We start from the raw sequence: 21,828 nt of genomic DNA, 5'->3' as shown, positions 1-21,828 counted from the left end.
ATATATATATATATATATATAGGATGATTTCTGAGAAAGTTTTATTACGGTTTTACCCAAGCGAAACCGGGATGGGCTGCTAGTATAGGTATATAAGAGCCATAACACTCAGCCACGAGAAAATATATTGTAAGAGATCCTGTTATATTCCCCGCGTTAATAATCCATGTCATTTATCGTATGTTTTGTGGAAAGTCGTTTTTAGGACTGTGGAATTAGGTACATGACAAATTTTTAATCAAACTGAAGCATGACCTCTTTTCGTGACCTCCATAGCCAGGACAATGACGTGTTTTAATTTACATTCTACTTTATAGACTTTTACAACGCATGTAAATGAAAAGTGGAGTCCCAAAAAGTACACTATCGCTGGACTGACATGAACCTTTGTATATTTTTATTTAATCTATGTCATGAACATTGTGTACTTGAGCGCTTTTAATTACCACAATGAATTATATATGATTAGCAATGTAAGTACGCTAAATCCGCTACGTTCGGTGAACTGGTGTTCGATAAATTGGAGCCGATATAATACTTTGAAAAATATGTAATCGAATAACAATAGTTGGTAGTAATGTGCATTCTGTGGCAAAATGGTTTTTGTGTGGAGATAGTTTGAGCTAGAAATTGATAAAAAAATGTAAACATCTGGCAAAAGATTTCAGATCTTATTTCAAAGCGTAAAACCATGTCCGTGCAGTAAACGGTTGAGGAGTTCCCTCGTTGGCAGCCGAACCTGGTCCACTATCAAGTCTAGCTTATCTCAATAATACTGAGGGCCTACCATGAAACGTAAAACACGTAGCACGTCATTGCGTCCACACGTTCTCTTTTCTTACACGATGCGTACAGGATATGAGAAAAAGAGACAGCATGTGGATATTATTAATATAGTGCTATGTGTTTGTATGTTTAGTGGTAGACCTTCAGTGCCTTTAGAACGATCTTTTAAAATACTGTTTACATGACTTTCTTTTCGTATTTTTTTCAGCAGTGATCGTTCAGAAATTTAGTTTGTAGCTTTTGAAAAAATTATGTACCTAATATAAAATTTGACGTAAAAAAGTATCTGCGAAGATCTAATTCACAGGCACAGATATAAGAACTTTACATTAATGTTCTTATATCTGTTTTCAAAGGCCTGTTTCCACGTCACGAATAAATCTGTACTTATACATGCTTAGATATTGACTAAAGCTTCATGTAAAACATCATGAGCATGCTATTTAACACTTCAGCAATTCCACTCGCCTTGAACCGATTGAAGAGTGAAAATAATACATTCTTACTTACATAAATCCTTCCAATTTTACAGAAGTTTAATTGAATATTAATATAACAAAACACGAGTCTCTTCCCAAAGTTTTGTCACAACAATAAACAACAAATTAAAACAAAACAGGGATTAAAACAGCGGGATCTCGTTTTACACTGGATTTGTATTCTTCACGCAAATATAAATTTATTTTCTTACTTTTTCCCCCGAGTCGCGAAGTGAATGTTTTAACTTTAGGGCCGTATGCTGCAAGGAGAATATAAATAGGTGGAAATGGTGGGATAATAAGGGTGAGCATGGAATTAGTAGGTACTTCGTACAAGTACTTACTGAATCCATGAGGGTGAGTCAACTTTGACGTCACGTTAGAGCATCATTTAAGTAGTATGGAGCGTTTGGACGAGTCCTAAAATGTGTGATTTTATTTTTGTCATAACATTGAAAGTACTGTAATTATCACAGGATTTTTTTCACTGTTATTTCTAATTATATATAATTAGAGGTCCTACGTATAGTCATAAAACGAAAACTACGAAAAGTCATCTACCCTCTCTCTCGCCCTTCAAATCGGAACACAACGAAGCACTGCAGTTTGGCGCCAGAAATCGCTATGGGAGGTACCCATGCAGATGACCTTTGTACCAAGGTCTACAACTGGTCAATATAAGTACAATACTAGTTTTTCCCCGCGGCTTTGTCGTTCGGCTTATCTGAACGTTTTCCCGGTTGCATTCTCGAATGGGACGCCTCAATCGTTTAGAACATGCGGCTGTAGTTTTACGCCTGACGTCAACCCTTCAGGAATGTTGTGGTTGCCTCTGAACTGTGAGTTCTGTCTATCCCTTTGTTTCCTCGTACGACATCGATATCATGATACGGTTAATAAATATAAATATATTAGGACAAATCACACAGATTGAGCTAGCCCCAAAGTAAGTTCGAGACTTGTGTTATGGGATACTAACTCAACGATACTATATTTTTATAACATATACATATATAGAAACATCCAAGACCCGGGCCAATCAGAAAAAGATCATTTTCCATCATAACCCAACCGGGGTTCGAACCCGGGACCTCTCGGTTCAGTGGCAAGAACTTTACCACTGCGCCACCGAGGTCGTCAACGAGGTCGTCGTGTACGACATCAGGATACGGTGTAGTCCTATTTTAGGGCGGGAGTAGGTACATAGAATAATAATATGATATCATATCATATAACACATTAATGTAACAACCCTCATTGAGCATAGTAAAGGTGAATGACCGTTCTAATTGCGTAAGTCACGCCATCTATCGTGCCGTGCAGTACTTACAGCAAGTACTTACATAGTAGGTAATAACAATGTACTAGCAACCACTTTCTGTATGGTCGTGAGAATTAATTTAGTAGATTTGTTTGAGCTATGTCCAATCGCTCCGGTGCTCCGACGTTCTCGTCGTCGGGACAACCCTGAACAACGTGGAAATTCTATGAAGTTACGACATAGGTAGGTACGTCAGTGTCAAACTGTATAGTAAACAACGGAGAACGACTTAGTAATGAGGAATGGCTATTACTGTTCGCTTTTAATGCATTAATATAAAATGTTTTAATTTCAAGCCGAGAATACATTATCACCAAACAGTACGCCTAAACATGCCGGATTCGTCGTACATTGCTGGTTTTTCCTTGTAGTAGATAAAAGCTCTTATACAAACGCAATCTTCATGCATTCCCGTCGGCATCTGTATGAGTTCGACGATAGACCACCACATATTTTTATAATATATATGTTCCTCAATACTGTGTTATATATATATATATATATATATATATATATATATATATATATATACCTCAAAAAATACAGACACACACACATTTACTCTCTCGCACATTCACGTATTCGTTTCTATCGGGGTTGGGACGCAGAAAAAGGAAATGTTCATTTTTTTATATTCGGCTGTAACTTTAAGACGTGCCTGATGCCAACCCTTTTTGGAAATGCTATTGTTGCCTGTCAGTTGCCAAACTTTATTCTATGGTAGAACCACACGCCTTGTGTTTATTATGTAAATTTTATTTCATAAACAGGACTGTTAAAGTAGAAAATATTCCTATCTCAGTGACAAATAAAACCAACAAAAGGTAAAGAAATCAGATAAAATGTTTTTAGTGAAATGCCGCGTCAGCCTCAGTCCATTCTAGTCGTAATTACCTAAATTACGCAATCCAGGCGAGGTCTGTACAGTCGATAGCACATTAAAGTACCCAAAATCATTGTAAATTCGCCCCTATCACTGTAGCATTCAGTTCTATATTGACTAACTTGAAATACGGATGATGCGTGGCGATTCGGACATTATCCAATTTTTATAATTAGTATGTTACTTAGGTACACAAAATTTACCTGACGAACACAGGAATAGATGGACATATTCAAAGTGACCTTTGCATGATCTTAGAAGCTTTTTGACAAGATGTCTGTGAGTTTTGATAAGAACTGGAAAGGCAAGTTGATTTAAATAATTTGTCGTCAATATTGGTCGAATATGTAAAGCACAAACTTTATTTATAAGACCTAGAATTTTATACCACATAGATATACCTACTTCGACGACGACGCACGAATCGAATCCGACCCTAAGCTAGCCTACACAGCTGTAGTGATAGTGAGATAGGTAATTTTGAAGGGAGTTTTGTCGTTACATTTTATTTGCTCTCTAGGGCATGTATTGCTAAAGTCTAAAGATACGAAGTTGTAAACAGCAACAACAGTCTTTCTAATGTGTATTATTAGGTATGAAAGATTATAATTAACTAACTTTTACTTAAGGTTTGTGAATTTTCCACGGAAAATGTACTTTCCCCAGAATTAAAAGTAGCATATGTCCTTCTCTGCACTCTTGACTTGGGGATGATTAGTTGGGTAGATAAATCATTAAGAGGTAACAATCTAGACGACTTGTATAAAATCTGATACCAGTGTTTGCTATTAGCGCACTCGAGAAGATGTATCACCATCACCACACCAAAAATCTGTGTCTGTGTCTCAGTTTTAACGTGAAAGAAGGCCAAACAAACACACTTTCATATTTACGTAGTATGGATATTTCGAAGCTATGCAGGCAAATAAATAACATAATGGAATACGCCTTCAGTGTTCCATATTTCCCGCCAAATTATTGTTCGTCGACAACAATGTCTCGGGGTCACGAAGACGCAATTTGTATGATTTTCACGGCTTCGAGAGGTGGATGTATCCGCACTAGTACGATACTAGATGTATGAAAACATTTGTGCAAATTTTATTTATATACTTGCTGCAGCCCGTGGTATTACCCGCGTTTTTATTTATGTTACGTTACGTTTTTATGCGCAGTATCTACTTTATAAAACGCCATCAACTATCAGAATTTTAAATCAAATGGCGTTTTTCGGGACTCAGAGCACTATCTACCCTGTAAGACGTGATTCTGTACTACGGGATTTAATAACGAAGAATTTATTGATCATAATAGGTATATTGTGTGTTATAAAAATCTTATTTATACAAATTAAAGGAAGGTGCGTCATATAAATATTTTTTTCATAATATAAAAGTCCTATTTAAATGAAAGAAAGCATGATGCCATATCAACAAATTCTTCATTCTTGAATAGTAGGGAAGGGTCGCGATACACCCGGACCTCAATTCACATCTGCCACTTCTCATCATACGCTGGTTATTTGATTATTGGTATGTCACGACCTCGGCAATGTGGGTTCATAAGTTCTCATATGTCAAAAATTATTTGGTTATTATGAACTAGATGTTGCCCGGGGCTATATTTTAGGGCTAATTGATTTATGACATTATTACGTACGTTTTGTACATTTAGCTTTTTATTTATTATTTTGTGTGACAATTTTCAATAATTTTATTGGAAATACAACTTTTATTTTATTTATTCATTCAAATTTTGACATTTTTAATAATGATGTAAACTCGTCCTCCTAATTTTTAATATATGTATAAGACCTATATTTGTTAATTGACGTCCTTGGAGAAAAGGCTGCGGTGAAGTTTGTTGCTCCGCTTCTTCTTCACCTGCGCTATGGAAGCTGGCAGTAGACTTAGTTTAAGTAATTTTTTTGACGGCAATAAGTGATCATCCTAAATTGAATAAAGAATTTTGAATTTGAATTTGAATTTAGATGTTGCCCGGGGCTTCGCTCTCGTGGGTATTTTCAGATAAAATATAGCCTATAGCAATCTTGGATAATGTACCTTTCTAATGGTGAAAGAATGTTTGAAATCGGTTTGGTAGTTTCGGAGATTACCCGCCGCAAACATACAAACTCACAAATTCACAAACTCAGAAACGCTTATCTCTTTATAATAATAGTATAGATAATATAGAAGTATAGATTACACAGCAATGTTTCGGAGCAATGCGGTAGTGTTTTGTGTACCCTAGCTCATCTGAGGAGTTTTCCGGTTTCTTCCTCAGCCGTTGAGGGTGGAAGCCCAGGGTCCGCTTTCTTACTTTTTTGTCTCTATTTCTTGTTCTTCATTAATCATGTTTTGTTATATATCACGGGACAACGGACGAAGTGAACTCTCTCTCGTGGACATACTTGTTTAAGATTAAGAGTGAGTTGCAGCAGTCAACTTCAACGTTAACTCTAACCCGCGCACAAAGTACGCCATTTGTTCTAAAGTTGACTGGAGCAACCAATTTTATCTATAGGTGCAACTAACCCTTAAAAATTTGAATATGTAATTCCGAGCAAATCAATTATGTATGCAAGTTTGAAGTTTGCTAAATGTCTATGTATATATATTCTTCAGTTTTATCAGACGAATGTAAAATGTCATACAAAACATAATCGTGTAAAGGTTTTCCGTTATAAGGGCAAATAATATACAAAGCTCGTCGGAAAATGATAAAGTGGATAAATGGAGAATAATCTTTTTAAGAGTCCCTATTGAAGTCGAGCAAATCCTTGCTCCTTTTGTCCCAAACAGATTCGATATTAAAAAAAAGAAAAGAAAAAAATTACACATAATTTTGTATGTTAGATTACATTATGTTTACTTAGATAATTTTCTTTTTAGTATAATATTACATTTGTTAACATACCTAAAATTAAATCTAACTAGGTACATGTAAGAACTACAATTATTTTTGAGAATATCCTTTGATATTTCAAACTCATAATCTTTACAGCTCAATTGCACTGAAACTTTTATTAATATAATGTTATGGTATCTCCAGCGTCATGCAATGATAAAGGACACACAAGGATTAGAGAGAACCAAGAGCAGAGAAACTTGCAGACCACGTCTATTAGTTAGCGAACATATTGGTGGAATGTAGATTCTGAAATAAGTAGGCCCATTGAATATGAGAAGAATCTCTAGTATGTAGTCGTTTCCCTTGATTTTTACTATAGGGCGAGGACAAAGAAAGTGAGTACAAAGCAGGGACCGGACCGCTATCCCTTCCACGGGTTTTGAAGGGGTTTTTGGAATGGGTTTGCTTTCGAAAGCTGTTCGGTGCTGTAACCCGTTCAATTTGCTTTGGTAAGTACTAGAAAGGTGCTGCCTATTTCAATTGAAATTTCTTTCAACAAACCGAGAGGAGAGTTCAAAAGACTGGCAGAAAAAGGTGTTACGGTAAAACAATAAAAATATAAAAGTAGTGATTTCTTTCATTGGTTTTCTTTCATTCCCACATCAGCTAGAAGCACAATTATAAGAACAGTAATGTTCTTATATCTGTGGCTTGAAAGCAAGATAAATGTTAATATTATAGTAGGTGCGTACATACAAAGAAAAGTTGCAAGAGGATCAAATCAAAAGGACATTATCCTAAAAGCGATAAGGCGTTTTTTGCCTGTAACAAAATTTTCTACATACATAAACACTTGTATAGTAAAAACGCCACTGATGTTACGGGATAATGGCGCCTAGGGGATTACAGGGCAGCTGACGGCAGAGTGCATTCAGCTGTGAATATAGTAAAATGTGATTTCATCCGTTAAATTTATGGGTAATTGCCATGTTATTAACTAGGTTTATTTATTTATGTGTATTACAAAAACATGTAAAAGGCGGACTAAGGTGGCCATAAGTGACGTCACAGATAAAAATAAAAAAAGCGTTTCGAGAACATAAAATAGTAAATGTTACTATAAATAAAATTGATCAATTAAAGTGACATTTGACTGTCGTGTTTCAGTTATGTCAATTCAATTATACATTTCATCTTATATACAGGCAACTGTTTTAAGCGTTAAGAAAAAAAGTTACATAAAACTATTTTGACCACGAGGGTTTTTCTGGACGAACTAATATCTAGTCCAGAACATTTTTACAGGAGCTGTAAAAAATCCGAATTAGCTTCCTGTGTTGCCATTAAACATAGGGAAATTTCCCGTGTTTCCACGTTGTACGGACATGCAACGTGGCGTGACGTCGGCTACTTGTAATTATATTATTTTGAATTACTTATTTCTTATACGGCTGCGGTATAGTATAGGCAACAATGATAGCCCGTTTAATATATATAAATTATAGTAAAACTGTAAGTGGGTTATGTCTGTACGTAGTAGATATTAAAAATATATATATGGGAGGTCTATATGGGACTAATAGAAGCTAAAACAAGTTTTTTTAGAATTCTTGTCTATCTGTATGTTTGTTCGCGTATCACGCAAAAACTTTTAAATGGATGGAGGATGCGATCTTCACAGATATATAAGGATCCCCTTATATATATAAGGATCCCTTGTATAGCTTAACTTAAAATCTAGTAAAGGTTTCATCGCGATACGTTGCTCAGAACCCGAGATATTGACAATAATAAGTTATGAGCTATGAAGTCAAAAATAAATATAAATAAATTTATGTTATTAATTTTTTTATTAAAAATATCGATATGAATCAGCGATATTTTTTCCCGCGATATATCGACTTTCGATATTTATTTTCAGGTATGAAATTCGTATCAAAATCGATACATTTTTTAAAGCTCTGCTATCTGCTCATGTATTTGACCAGTACGTTTTTTTTTTTAAGTAAAAGAGTAGGTAGGCAGGCAGTAGGCTGTATGGGATATTGCGAATTTTTTTGTCAATATTTATCGACATCTACATTTGAAAAATATCGATACGATATGTATCGATATTTTTTCCCCATCCCTACTTACTATTATACGATAATTTAATATTTAGGTATTTATGTTCCCACGGAACGGACAGCCATTTATATTTTCTACTGATATAATATCAACAAGGATATTATAACGTAGATATACAAAACTTTATGAAATAAAAGATTTTTTTTTTCAAAATTTAAGTTAAGCGTGTAATGCTATACTAGGGCTACAAGTGCCCCTGCCGCGAAAACCATGTCGAGTTTTAAAATGCAAAAGCGCCATAGGAGGGCCGCTGTAGGCCATTGGAAGTGGTGATGTGCAAAATCAGACATTTGAAGGACAAGTATATATATTTTCCTTTCATCAGCATTTGATCACAATCATAATATGTTTCAGTATACCTTTTGACCATGTACTTTATTGTGTACTTACACGTTATATTACTGATAAAAAATTATACATAAATTTATATTTAAAAAATGGTAAGCCCTTCTGGCATAATAGGGACCAACAATGTTTGAATGAGTTTCTTTCGGCATTTCTTCTCAGCAGTGGTCGTTCCGAAATGCTAGTAGTTTGTAGCTTTGGTAAACATCATTTAATTTAGAATATGACGTGAAAAAGTGCCTGTGAAGGCCTAATTTCTGAATAAATGATTTGATTTTGATTTTGACAAGAATGTCTGTAGCTTTAATTTTCCATTGTATAGAAATATAGGTATTTTATTCAAATATTTTCGTCTTATCATTTGTGTGGATCGATAAGGTGAACAGTGCCCAAGAGCGAGTCGGACTACGTTCTGGGAGGGTTCCGTAGATTGGGCTTGTAGCTTGGATTACAGTGATAGTACCAAAGGAGTTATCCCTCAGCCAAAAAAACTCAATTTCTTTGTTTTTAAAAAAGTCTTCGTTTTATAAGGCATTGCCTGCTACCTGCTCGTAAGGGATGGTTCTCAGAGTGTTTCGACTGTTACGGTTGTGCTGACATTTTAAACTTTATTAAAATTAGAAAAATTGTAATAACAGACTATATCACCTAATAGTAGCTGAGGGTATAAAAATGAAACTAACATTTTTGGTCGTGATATTATCACAATAATTTGCACCAAATTATTAATAAGCGTGGACTTATCAACTCTTCCTCTTGCAGAACGGTCGGAGGCGCTGAGCGGGCGGCTGTCAAAGTCAGCGTCCGAACTGTCGTGCGCGCCCCCCGCGCAGCAGTCCCCACCCCCCCGCGCGCGCTCAGCTCACCATCACACGCCATTGTCTGTGGTGCATAGGACACAGCATTTCTTCACCAATTTGAAGGTAAGAACCAGGCCCATGGCTGTTCCAACTGCCCCACGTGGAGGACTTAACGAAGCCAACGACAGAGCGATCAGCGTGACTGCATACCTAGTGGACGAACACCGTTTGAATATCCATTCCTACTCGACAAGGAGAAGAAGAGCCTGGTCATATATTGAAATTGATTTCGTTTCTAATTGTTGTTATTAGATTGAATTGACTTGGGAATCAGCATTGGTTTTCAAACCTAAGTAATAAATACACGAATTTATAAATTCATATTAATTCAGCGGTATCTAAGCGTACCCAATACTTAGTTTTACATATAATTAGTCTCCAAGAATTAAGTACTTACTTACAAATCGCAATCGATTTTACATTATTCTAAGGAAATTTCTCAGAATCTAAGATAAAAAATATAATGTTGCCTGTCTAACTTTAAAATTAACCCAAAAAATAAAAAGTTTTAATGGTTTTCGAAAGTGATATGAAATAATTTTGCGAAAGTCGCAAGTCGTTGCCGTATTAGATTGGAAAAGTTTATTTATTGTACGATTCGTACTGAGATATGAACATTGAAACTTTACATGGCTTTTATTTTATCTAAGTATGTATTGATTTTTACAAGCTTCTATATTATTTAGTACAAATATTTGGCCGCTCACTTTATTTCACGGCGAATACCGTCCTGTTAGTAAATTCTAAGTTTACTAAAGTAATTTTAAGCTGTAAGTGGAATTTATGTAGTTAGTAAATAGCTTAGGTACTGAATTTGCTTGGCATTTCGTTAGTTTGAAAGCTAAGCTTTGCAAAAGCGGTTTAGCTGAAGACAGTCTGAATTTAGTCGTTTTACCTACTGGATTGAATTCAAAACGCTAACACATTGATGCTACAAAGATACACAAAATGAGCCGGATTTTGTGAAATGAAAGAATGTTATGTGATTTAGATTAAATTTATACAAGTGATTTAGATTAAAATTAGGCTCAAAGTAAGTTCGATACTAGTGTTATGGGAAATATCTCACTGTTACTGAAAGCTAGATACCATATTTTGTAACATATTCAAAGACAAGGTTCATCTAAAAAACATTATTTTACATCTTGACCTAAGCTGAGATCGAATCTGGGACCTCCAATATAAAAGTATGTCTATTGAGCAAATAATTAAAAAGGACTTAATTATTTTTGGAATAAAAGTATTATTTTTATGACCTCTAGATCTCATTAAAACTATGGTTTCTCAATATACCCAAAGTACATCCAATAACAAATAATACAGTGAAGTATTACCATCTACATTTGCATGTTTTTATATCATCTTTTATATTGAACATGTTTTGGTACAGTCAACAGCACTTAAAAATAAATTCATTGCAAAATGATCGTTATTACCGCCACATAAGATCCATGTACATGTACTTGAAGTGACGTGACGATCAATAGTTCGCGTGGTACGGAGTGGCTCGAATTGCGACTTCCGAGTAATATTTTAATTAATTATTTCTACACAAGTGTCACACAAAAAGGAACGGTTGAACTTTATTAATTAGAGTTACGTTGTTATGCCTACGCTTATCTTTTTACATAATAAAATAAGGAATAATATAACATATCAATTCTAAACTTACTTAATTATATATTAAACGACAGGTATTCAGCGCTTTTTTATTTCCCACACGTTTCGGACCTTGTTACAAAGGTCCGTGGTCATTGGGCGACATATCATATCATTTCGATTCCTGATTCTTGCATACTATCCTCATTTGTTGATGGTCGTGATCTCTATGTGGACACCTTTCTATGCACTATGTTCTGGAATTCAGATATGCTTTGCCGCTCGAATGACGTTGCTGCTGGCTTTGATCTTCAGCGTCGAGCCAATCTATGGTCGGTCGGACCAACGCGTGGGTTACCGTCCTCTAGATCTCTTTTCATGTATTTTCCCCTTTAACAGGAGCTTTTCTAGACTGTCACAATTTTCCTGGAGTTCTTTAGTCATGTGCTAAAGAACTCTAAAATTCTGCATCATCATTTCGATTAAACAAGGACAAAATCGATTATAAGACCCACATCTTTGAAGAAAAGGTAGCGGTGGAGTTTATTGCGCCGCTTTTTCTTCATCTGCGTTTTGGAAATTTCCAATAGACTTAGTTTTAAATAAATGTTTGATGGCAATTATTGCCGTACATCATTCTAAGCTAATTTTACAGTCGAGTGGGATTTCACGAAATTGACAAATAAAATACGCCTCCATTAGGTTGAAGGTAAAAATATTAACTCGAATACCTAAATAAATAAGACGTAATTACTTATAGCAATTAATTTGTCTCGAATGAAAGCTACGTGTTCCTATCTCGCGCCGCACCGATGACTCCATCCACTCCTTCCCACCCAGTAAAAATCCATAAGTGTCGACTCAACAGTTTTCATTACACAATATATCAACATGCAACACAGCGAGTGTATAGAAAGAAAGATGTATACTAGCGGCTTGTGTAAAACTATAATAAAAAAAGTAGCCTAGTAAATAATAATATGTGACTCCCACTGTCTCATACTATACTGACTGTCTCAATACCAATACTTTTATCATTCGAAATAAAACAAAACTCTCTAGAAGCTAGAAAGGGCTCTAGAATTGAAGTACATTTTCCTGACTGCCCAAATTTACACTGAGTCCTGCGCAGTTGCACACGAGAATTGAGATGGGAATGATATGATAAAGTACACGTAGAAAAGTCCACCAGGCCTTAAAGTAGGCATAAGGTCGTATTGTCTGGAAGGCCCTAGTCAAAAGAGCCACAGCTACTGGTGGTCACGACCCTCAGCCATGAGGTGACGTCTATTATGATGATGATACTAGTGAGAAAGCAGGTAAATTTCGTGTTACGAATGCTCTCTCGTCTCGTCGCAATAATGCAATGTAATTGCAAAGTTCTTACAGCCAGTCTCACTGCGAAAAGCGTTTTAAAGCGAAAAAAAATCAATAGAAAAATAGATAACGAAAATCACTAAAGCCAATGTTCTCTGTTCCTCGGTGTTTTGTGTCCGAAGTCATTTCAGTCGGAAACCAATAGACGTATGCAGATCACATCTCCAGTTTGAATATTTAAACTCGTTTTTCCGATAAGCATATTTTTAATTTTTTTAAGAGGTGTCTCTTTAGATATTATCATATTTTTGCACAGTAAAAAAGAAAAATTAAACAAAATTTTGTTTGAATAAGATCGTAGGTAGGTATAGCCCATAGATTACAGAAAAATATGTTAGAGCCATTGTTTTTTTTTGTTGATCTGTGGGCATAACACATAAATTTACAAATACCGTAAATAAGTATGTATTTAATTTTGACATTTTACAAACTCAATAAATAATGCTATGCTGAGAAAATGCTACTTAATATGCTAGTTTCGTCCCTCAATATATTAATTATCATACTGCCTATAACAAACTGACTTCACGGTAGCTGATTCCCGTCCTAGAATAGAACCAATCCATATTGACGACGCCGTGGCCTAATGGTCACCATGCCGGACTGCTACAATAGAGGTCCCGAGTTCGAATCCCGGTCAGGTAAACATGAAAAATGATCTTTTTCAAATTGACGTGGGTCTTGGATGTTCATTTATATATGTTATAGAATATAGTATCATTGAGTTAGTATCCCATTAACACAAGTCTCGAAATTACTTTGGGGCTAACTAAATCTGTGTCATTTTTCGCTATATATATATATATATTTATAAAAACACAAATATATGTTTACAAAAATATATATTCCCGTAGATGTCATACAGGCGACAAAGGGATATCTATACAGCGATATTTTAATACCAAGTACAAAAGTAATATGTCATTTTATTGATAACATGGATCTGTCAGATTGGACTACACCATCAATTACATATGTGTCAAAGCCTTGTTTGATATTTATTTGAAGCCATTGATGTAAATAAATCAATACTAGTTTATTTGTTAGACAAATTAAAAAAGCGCCGACTTTTAATATTCATTTCTTTTAAACATATCTATGAACCACCGCATAAAAAGGTTCACCCGTTGATTAGCTACAGTGCCACGTACACAGACAGATACACTTAGCGCGGCGGTCAAACATGTAATACCCCTATTTTTGCGTCGATGGTTAAAAACAATCCAATCAATATACATTTTCAGATTCGAACAAACGTATGGAGGACAAGTAGAATTCAAAGCTGAGACCTTTCGGTTTACAGGCTTTATTACTTTTAAATCACAATTTCGTCCAACAGAGTCGATGGCAACGCAGCAGGAGTCGGGAGCGATGTCCGGCCGGCACCATATTCTCACTGGCGCCAGGAGTGGACAGCAGCTCGGAGTACGCCGACAGCTCTCATAGCACGCCAGCGCACTCGCCTCGACACCGACAAGTCAAACGAGGTAGGTCAGAGGCCGAAGTGCGCGTTTGCATTTCACTTCTCACTGTCAATCCATTCGCAGTGAGACGCAGCGACCCAATCACATATAGCGGTGTGGTTGTCGTTGCGTCACATCGGCGCGCTGTGATTGGTTAGCTATGTTTCACTGCGAATCGACTCGATTCTGAGATGTAAATAACAAAGTCGCACTACTCACACAGAGCTGCTAAGCTATAGATGACAACAGGAGTTGATATGGCTGTCTGGCCTGCACCATATTCTCTCTGGAGCGAAAACAAGAAGCTACTATCAAACATCGATTACTGAAATAACGTTAAACAGTATGGAATCATCTCAAACGCCAGTTTTAATTGAGTAATTGTGTAATCAATACCTGTCTTGATACAAAAACCAATTTTATCTGTGCAAATTTACTTACCCTTTGCACTTAAAATACTTTATTACCCCATCTTTATCTTAGAAAATAAAGTTTTTATTTAATTGTATGAAATGTATGAATATTTGATAAATTAAATGGACTGTTTTATTTAAACCTCCGAAGTTTTGGAACTGAATAAGACTGAATAAAGCCAATTCATCTCCTTTCGAAATTTCCTTTATTCCTTATTCAATCATTTTCGACTTTTAAATTATTTTTTTTAGATTCAAATAACATTCTTTGTAGAGAGATTTTTAAACATTATACTATTCTTGTGATTTCCAGAAATATATTTTTACACGTCCTATAATTTTTTGATATATTGGTATTATAACTAAGCTTAGACGTTACTTAACTATGCCCATTTGGAAGTAAATATCTCTGTTATAGTACATGCGTATGTGTAGGATAGGGGATTTTTTCTTTTTTGATAGCCCGACATCAAAAAAGAATTATTAAGTAAATATTATTTTTTTATATTATATTTAGTCGGAGCATATTAGACGTAAGTTAGATTGACTAATTGCTAAGTATGTCTTTCATCAGACACACAACGTCAATTGTTAAATCTTTTAGTAATTTTTATATTTTTGAGGAATAAACACTATTATTTAATTCTAAAAAAATAAACTGAACGTAGTACTACAAGCTATTATATTTCTTATGTATGTCTGTAAGGTATCTCTCATATGCCATCTGTATTGTTTAAAACTCGTGTTATGACGTGAAATAAATTTATTTATTTACTATGTTTATTTAACACTAAATGTGTACGAAACACAGCTTCATATAGAAAGTAATTACTGTTGCACAACTGAAAGCTCAAAGCTTAAAGCTGCGAGCGTCGTTATCCGGAACTGGGTTGTTTAACGTAAAGTTCTATTTATCTGGTTACCTCTCATTTCGCTCCGTGAGCTTTTTGCTCCTTGGTACAACTTGTAAGGTAACATAATTAAGACTTATTAAGTATTAAGTATAGTTAGGTAAAGACGAGTTTTGAGTAAGTAAAGAGAATTATTTTTGATTTGAAATCACTGTCACGGTCAGACAGACGACATAGCTTTTCACATAGACTTGCCTATTCAACCCAATAGCCCCATACACTACTATCCAGTCGTTTAGCTGTGAAAGCGGAACTGACAGATAGACATTCGCATTTATAATGGTGCCAGAATGCGCTACGTTGTCGCAATTGAGCACGCCTGAGCAATCGGCATCATGGATCAAACAAGCAAAGATGAAAGAAATAATCTATTAAACTATTATGTTGCGCGATACCTTTTAAATAATTTAAAAAAAAAGTAGTAGAGACTGAGGCAGACAAATGGAGTAAGCAATGCCCATTTCAAACGAAAAATTAAATACGTGACCTCTTCATTTTATTCTCTAGCTCATGACGCTCTTCTTTTCTCATTATAGCATGTTTACACAGGGTCCTTTTTATATTTAGTCCGAGGACAGAACCAAAGAAGCAGTGTTCGTTTTTTCTTTTTTCAAAATATTAGCTAGTATCGTTTTTTTCCGTCAATCAAATGTTTAAAGGAACGTTTCTTTTTCTTCGCGACCTCCTTATCCTGTCGAGTGAGTATTAGTGGTTATATTTTTTTATATGAGACTTGCTTTGAATGAATCGAATTCCATGTTTGAACTTACAAGTGTAATATTTAATTAACTTGAATAAAAACCGGCTTGAAAAATAAAAAAACCGCTCTTATCATCGTAGGCAGGTGTCGTATAAAGTATATATATTATCATCCGAATGAAAGTGAAATTCTCAACATTGTTAGAACCTGTGACTTTCATTTATAGGTGTATGTAACTGTTGTAAAAATGGCTATTACGCTCGAAAAAGGAACAACTTTCCTTTTTCTCCTAATCCTTAAAATTATGTTTCGTACTCCATTCACGTTTATTCGCTTTGGAAATAATTTTCTGCCGCCTTTTCTTTTGTATTCGAATGGAATAAAATATTTCATTAACCATTTCATTCATCTACGCCTCGATGCTCGGTTCCCGTCAGATTTTAAGCATAAAAAATGCCTTGTATCATATTTTTGTTTCTTTCCAGTTGTGTGCCAAATTTATGGACAATCTAAGCAAAAATTGATACGGTTCCTCTTAATGACACACAATTATAGAATCATACGTGAAAAAATCACTTCAATATTCATACAATTTTTTGTTTATCACATTGTTTTACGCTGTGACTTTATCTCATGCTTCTTATTCTGTTAAATACTTCCGTCCCTTTATATGAAATGACTCATAGATTATTGAAAAAAAGAGATGTTACACATCTAAATTGGCAATAAAATTAAGTACATTAGCTAAATTAATTGCCAATTAAATTCTTAACTCGTACTCGTAGTCCTAAAATCCCTGGAAAATTATTTATCATTGCGGATTATAAAATGAAAATTCGACGACAAGAATTAAAAAGTTATCAAACCGTTAACCGACAATGTCAACTAATAAAAATATAAAGTTTCGACAGATTTAAGTCGGGACAAGATTAATTAATGTACAAAGTTAGTCCATTAACCCTGATCATCCTAACCTTTGACTCTGTCAGCCATGGCTTTTCTACCCTAAGTATTTAATATGCGATATTACACTTAATTATTTCATTAAAGGGCTTTCTACAAGGTTATATTAATTAGAGATTTTGATGGTTTTCAGAGCGTTTCGAACAAACCGGCCGCGTTGTCATTATTTTTTTAAAAATTTTAATAAAAACAAGAATGAGTTTCAGTATCTGACTTTAAAATAATTAATTTGTATTGTGGTAATGTCAATTTCATGAATCCACATAATAAGATAAAAGGAGACACTGTCAAAATTATCATTTAGTTACGAAGCCATAAAGTTGTTTAATTTAATCAGAATAACTTGATTGTAGAATGTAGACTCAAAAATACCGCGCTTTATTAGATTCATTACTGTTTTAACCTTTTCACACCTTTTGTCATAAAAAGTGACTGCTTTCCCGAATTAATTTGTACCGTTTTATGTTATCGTGATTTGCCTCATTTCAGTAGACACTGGTGGATGATTTGAGAAATCATCAATCAATTTTATGTTGTAATCTTGACGAAGTTTGTAGTAGATAACTTTCAACCATAACTGTAAACCTTTTTTACAAAACATGGATGGATATATACAGTTTACAGAGACAATTGTGTGCATCAAAAAATTTTCTAGAATAATTTAATTTCATTAAAGTTATCTATGTTCAATATATTTTACAAGAAAACCATTAAACAGATAAAAATTATTATTTTTTTATCTGCCTGTAGTTGACGTATCCCACTGCTGGAAAAAATAACTAAATATATATTTAATTATTCTTAAAATGTTTAATCAAGAAAATCGTGGCATTCTGGCATGATAATAACTGAATGAGTTTCTTTCAGCATTTCTTCTCAACAGTGGTCCTTTCGAAATGCTAGTAGTTTGTAGCTTTGGTAGATATTATTTAATTGACATTATGCGGAAAATTAGCTTCACAAAGAACCACAGGCTATTTGTCAAATAACAACTCATGTTTTCGTAGCCCGTAGCACCCGTAGCATTGTAGATTCGTAGAACTTTCATCGTAGCACCGTAGCACCATCTCTACACAGCGCAGTACGAATTTTGTTTATTTTTTTTGCAAAGCGCCATCTATCTGAACGCTTGTAAAATAAAGAGTTGTGACATTTGTTAGCTTGCTGTTGTCATTTTCAATTTTTCATTGCATTTTCCATTTTTCACTAACGTCAGATAGATGGTGTCTGTATCTTTCTGAATTTTGAAAGGTCCTTTCGAAGATAATAAAAACTATATTTCCCAAAAACTTTGTATGCACATATGTAAAATCGTATTCATAAATAACCTGGGGTCGCCTCATGAAATCGTTTCATTTCCTAAATTTTCTCAAATTTTTTTTGTCGGTTGACACAGTTTTCGAATTAATAGATAAATAAATTACAAAAAAAAATCGTCGCTGCCTACCTAACGTCAACACTCTTTGAGAATTTTTGTTTTCACTTTATTTTGACGTCATCAATAACAACTTAGTGCTATGTATTACTAAATTCACTGAGTGTCGAAAATTGGTCCTGTTTTAAGAACGGAACCACACGCATTCAAATTCTGGGTCATTGGGACAATATACTAAAAAATATATAAAATTCGACCTTGTTGTACCTTTAAGTATTTTTTATTTACCCTGTCACAAATTAGGTACATACAACTTCTAGTAACCCTGTGGACTCCCACAGAGTAAAGAACTGGCTTAAGAATCAAATATAAAACAATCCGATTAAACCCTATTCGATTCCCAGCAGATTACTGATTTAGACGTCTACTACATCCACGAATAAACGTGGTGCAAATTAAAGTACGAATAGAAGTCACTCAAGATCATCTTCATAGTCGTATTCCTCATGGCTGAGGGTCATAATCATTACGTGGAATGAAACACACACAACAACTTTCTTGGCATTATTAATAGAGTGGTTTGCCATTGCATTCTCCATTTCACACACAAGTTAATATAATAATAAACCAGTGTGCAGGTTTCCTCACGATGTGTTCCTTCACCGGAACCAAGAACATCTATATTATTTTCATTTCCACTTTTTTCTATAATTATTTCTTTATTTTATAGACATAAAAAATAATTAAAAACACTCGGCGCTGTAACTTAAGCAGTTACTAAACAAAAAACTTGTTATCAAAATTATATTCTCCGCATTTCTTTCTATAAATGTATGTACGGGACCCTATTAGTAAGACCACCATGGCCGTCCGTCTGTCTGTCTATCCTTATGGGCTGTGTCTCATGAATCGTGACAGTTCAACTCAGGCTGTATTTATCTTACAGCTATAAAAAATACTAAAAACCAGAATAAAACAGACATTGAAGTTGGGTCTCATTCAACAAACGATTTTTTTTTGCCTTTTTATAAATAATAATGGTACGGAACTCTTTACGCGCGAGTCCGACTCGACACTTGATCGATTTTATATTTAACAATTTTAACGTTAGATATAATGTGGATTGTATAGTAAATTGTAATGGTTAAAATTTTATTAGAACGGTGCACTATAATAATATATTGAAAATAATATAATCTAAGTGAAGAGTGCATATGAATATTTTATTAATTCTGAGAAACTTTCGCATTTATAATATTAGTTGGATAATTTTTTAAAATGTTAATTTCTGGACCCTCGCTATTTTGCTTGAAGCTGGGTTTGGGTTCCTACCGCTCCTCACATATAAATAGAATAATGAATCGATACCCAATTGACCCTGACCTTCAGCTTAACAGATTCAAGGAATGTTTCTAGGTTTGGGAAAGTTTGTTTTACAAAACTGTCTAAAAAGGAATTACTTGGGTATATTTTTAGCGTTCACGTATGTCCGTCTATTTATGGTATCATAATTGCCTTGACCTCTGGCCTGATTTTGATCTGACCTTATCTAAATATACGTATCAGTAATCACAAATATTTGTTTGCGGTCCCTGTTTCTGTTTGTGTTCATCGTCATCGGACTCACGATACAGGCTTAGTGTTGGGTGTGGGTCGTTGAGTGTTTTTATTTTTTATTTGACAAATGTTGGTGTAATATCCCGGGTAACATAGACAAATAGTGACGCGTAGAATTTTGCTGGAGTTTTTTTTTATGGAACGTTACGTATCAAACATATAATTTTTTTTTTCATAAGAATCACGACGATTTTTCTGAGGGTTTTATTTGTATATACTTCCCTTTGTTTTTCATAATATTGTACGTGTCAAAATTCAGACATATATAGTCAAAACATTTCAAATATTTCTTTTGTATATTAGTCTAATAGACTAGATTACCTAATAGTTATCTAATTGGTGTCCATTAAAGTATTTTTGAAGATCTCAGTTCGCACCTAATTGAGAGAATTACAGACAGACAGACGAGGTCGTATACTTAGAGTAACAACACGTAGAAGGAGTGTTTTCATTATTTATTTATTTAACTTACAAAATGCATACGGGACATTAGGCTTTAACTGTTTGTTGATAAAGTATGCGATCCTAACTAATATTATAAATGCGAAAGTAAGTTTGTTTGTTACCTCTTCACGCTCTATCTACTTAACCAATCTTCTTGAAATTTCGCATACACGTAGTTTGAAGTATGGAAAAGGACATAGGGTACTATTCATTCCGAAAAAAAAAACGCGGGCGAAGCCTCGGGCAAAACCTAGTAGTCTGTAAAATCAAAATCAAATTAAAATCAAATTATTATTATTCAGAAATTAGGCTTTCACAGGCACTTTTTCACATCATATTCTACATTAAATTTATCAAAGTTACAAATTACTATAATTATATAACAGATAGCTTATATTGTGTTTCACAAGGGTTAGGTATGGCTTGCTGGCTAATTGCTTCATGTGGTTGATATAGCAACAAAAATTAATAGAAATTTTACCACATTCTGACGAAAAAAGTTACTTTCGTCAAAATGTGGTAAAACTTCTATTAGTTTTGACAACACCATGAAATATTCTGATATAATAACACAACATTGTTATAATTCAATATTTTTGTGCTTGTGTCGAGACACTCCTTTTGCTAAATACTCTATGGTCGACACAATTCATGCATCATTTACGGACGCTACACGCAGAGAATTAAATTCACGTGATTTAGTGTACAAATAAAAAATTGTATTGGTTTCGATATTGTGATGTGTGAAATACGATGATGATTGGAAAAATTCGTGATTTATGTGGTGAGTGTTTTTGTTTTATTACATCAAAACATATTCAATACAAAGTTAACAATGAATAAATGACATACAGACAATGTACTTACAATCCACTTACTTATACTTATGAATGAATTGTTAATAAAATTAATTATATTAAAAAAAAACAGTTTTTCTTTTGAAACAGTAAACGTGAAAGCGGAACAGATAGCAGACAGACAGACTTTCGCATTTATAATATTAATCCATACTAAACATAAACTAAACCGCTGGACCGATTTTAATAAAATTTAATATGCGTGTTGTTTATTTTTGAAAAGCATCCCCCAATAGACTATATAATGGAGTGTGAAAATAACGCGTACGAAGCCGCAGGAAAAAGCTAGTATATAATAACTTGAACACATTCAAGTAGTGCTCTTCAATTAGTAGTTTCAAATTAGTTCTTCAAGTGTGTGTCTTTTGTGTGAGTGTCAAGTCACACAAAAGACACACACGTGTGAAGTCACGTTATGTTAAACCGTGTGGCGTCTGCTTCCGCCCTAAATACCT

General features: G+C 34.4%; 1 protein-coding gene across 4 annotated transcripts in view; it reads left to right on the top strand.

Moving 5' to 3' along the window:
• Positions 1-21,828, top strand: part of Mctp (Multiple C2 domain and transmembrane region protein) — a 69,692-nt gene that overhangs the window by 10,060 nt on the left and 37,804 nt on the right. For 3 of the 4 annotated variants that reach the window (XM_053763997.1, XM_053763998.1, XM_053763996.1), the window contains exons 3-4: positions 9,557-9,717; positions 13,970-14,117. In XM_053763997.1, the coding sequence (XP_053619972.1) occupies positions 9,557-9,717; positions 13,970-14,117 (309 nt within the window). Of the gene's footprint in view, positions 1-9,556; positions 9,718-13,969; positions 14,118-21,183; positions 21,301-21,828 lie in introns of those variants that run through there. The other variant, XM_053764013.2, reaches the window with a different exon arrangement.

Source organism: Plodia interpunctella, chromosome 25 (genome assembly GCF_027563975.2).
Source record: "Plodia interpunctella isolate USDA-ARS_2022_Savannah chromosome 25, ilPloInte3.2, whole genome shotgun sequence".
Taxonomy (NCBI): Eukaryota; Metazoa; Arthropoda; class Insecta; order Lepidoptera; family Pyralidae; genus Plodia; species Plodia interpunctella.
The sequence above is the reverse complement of the archived record's forward strand: the minus strand, read 5'-3'. Positions and strand labels throughout refer to the sequence as shown.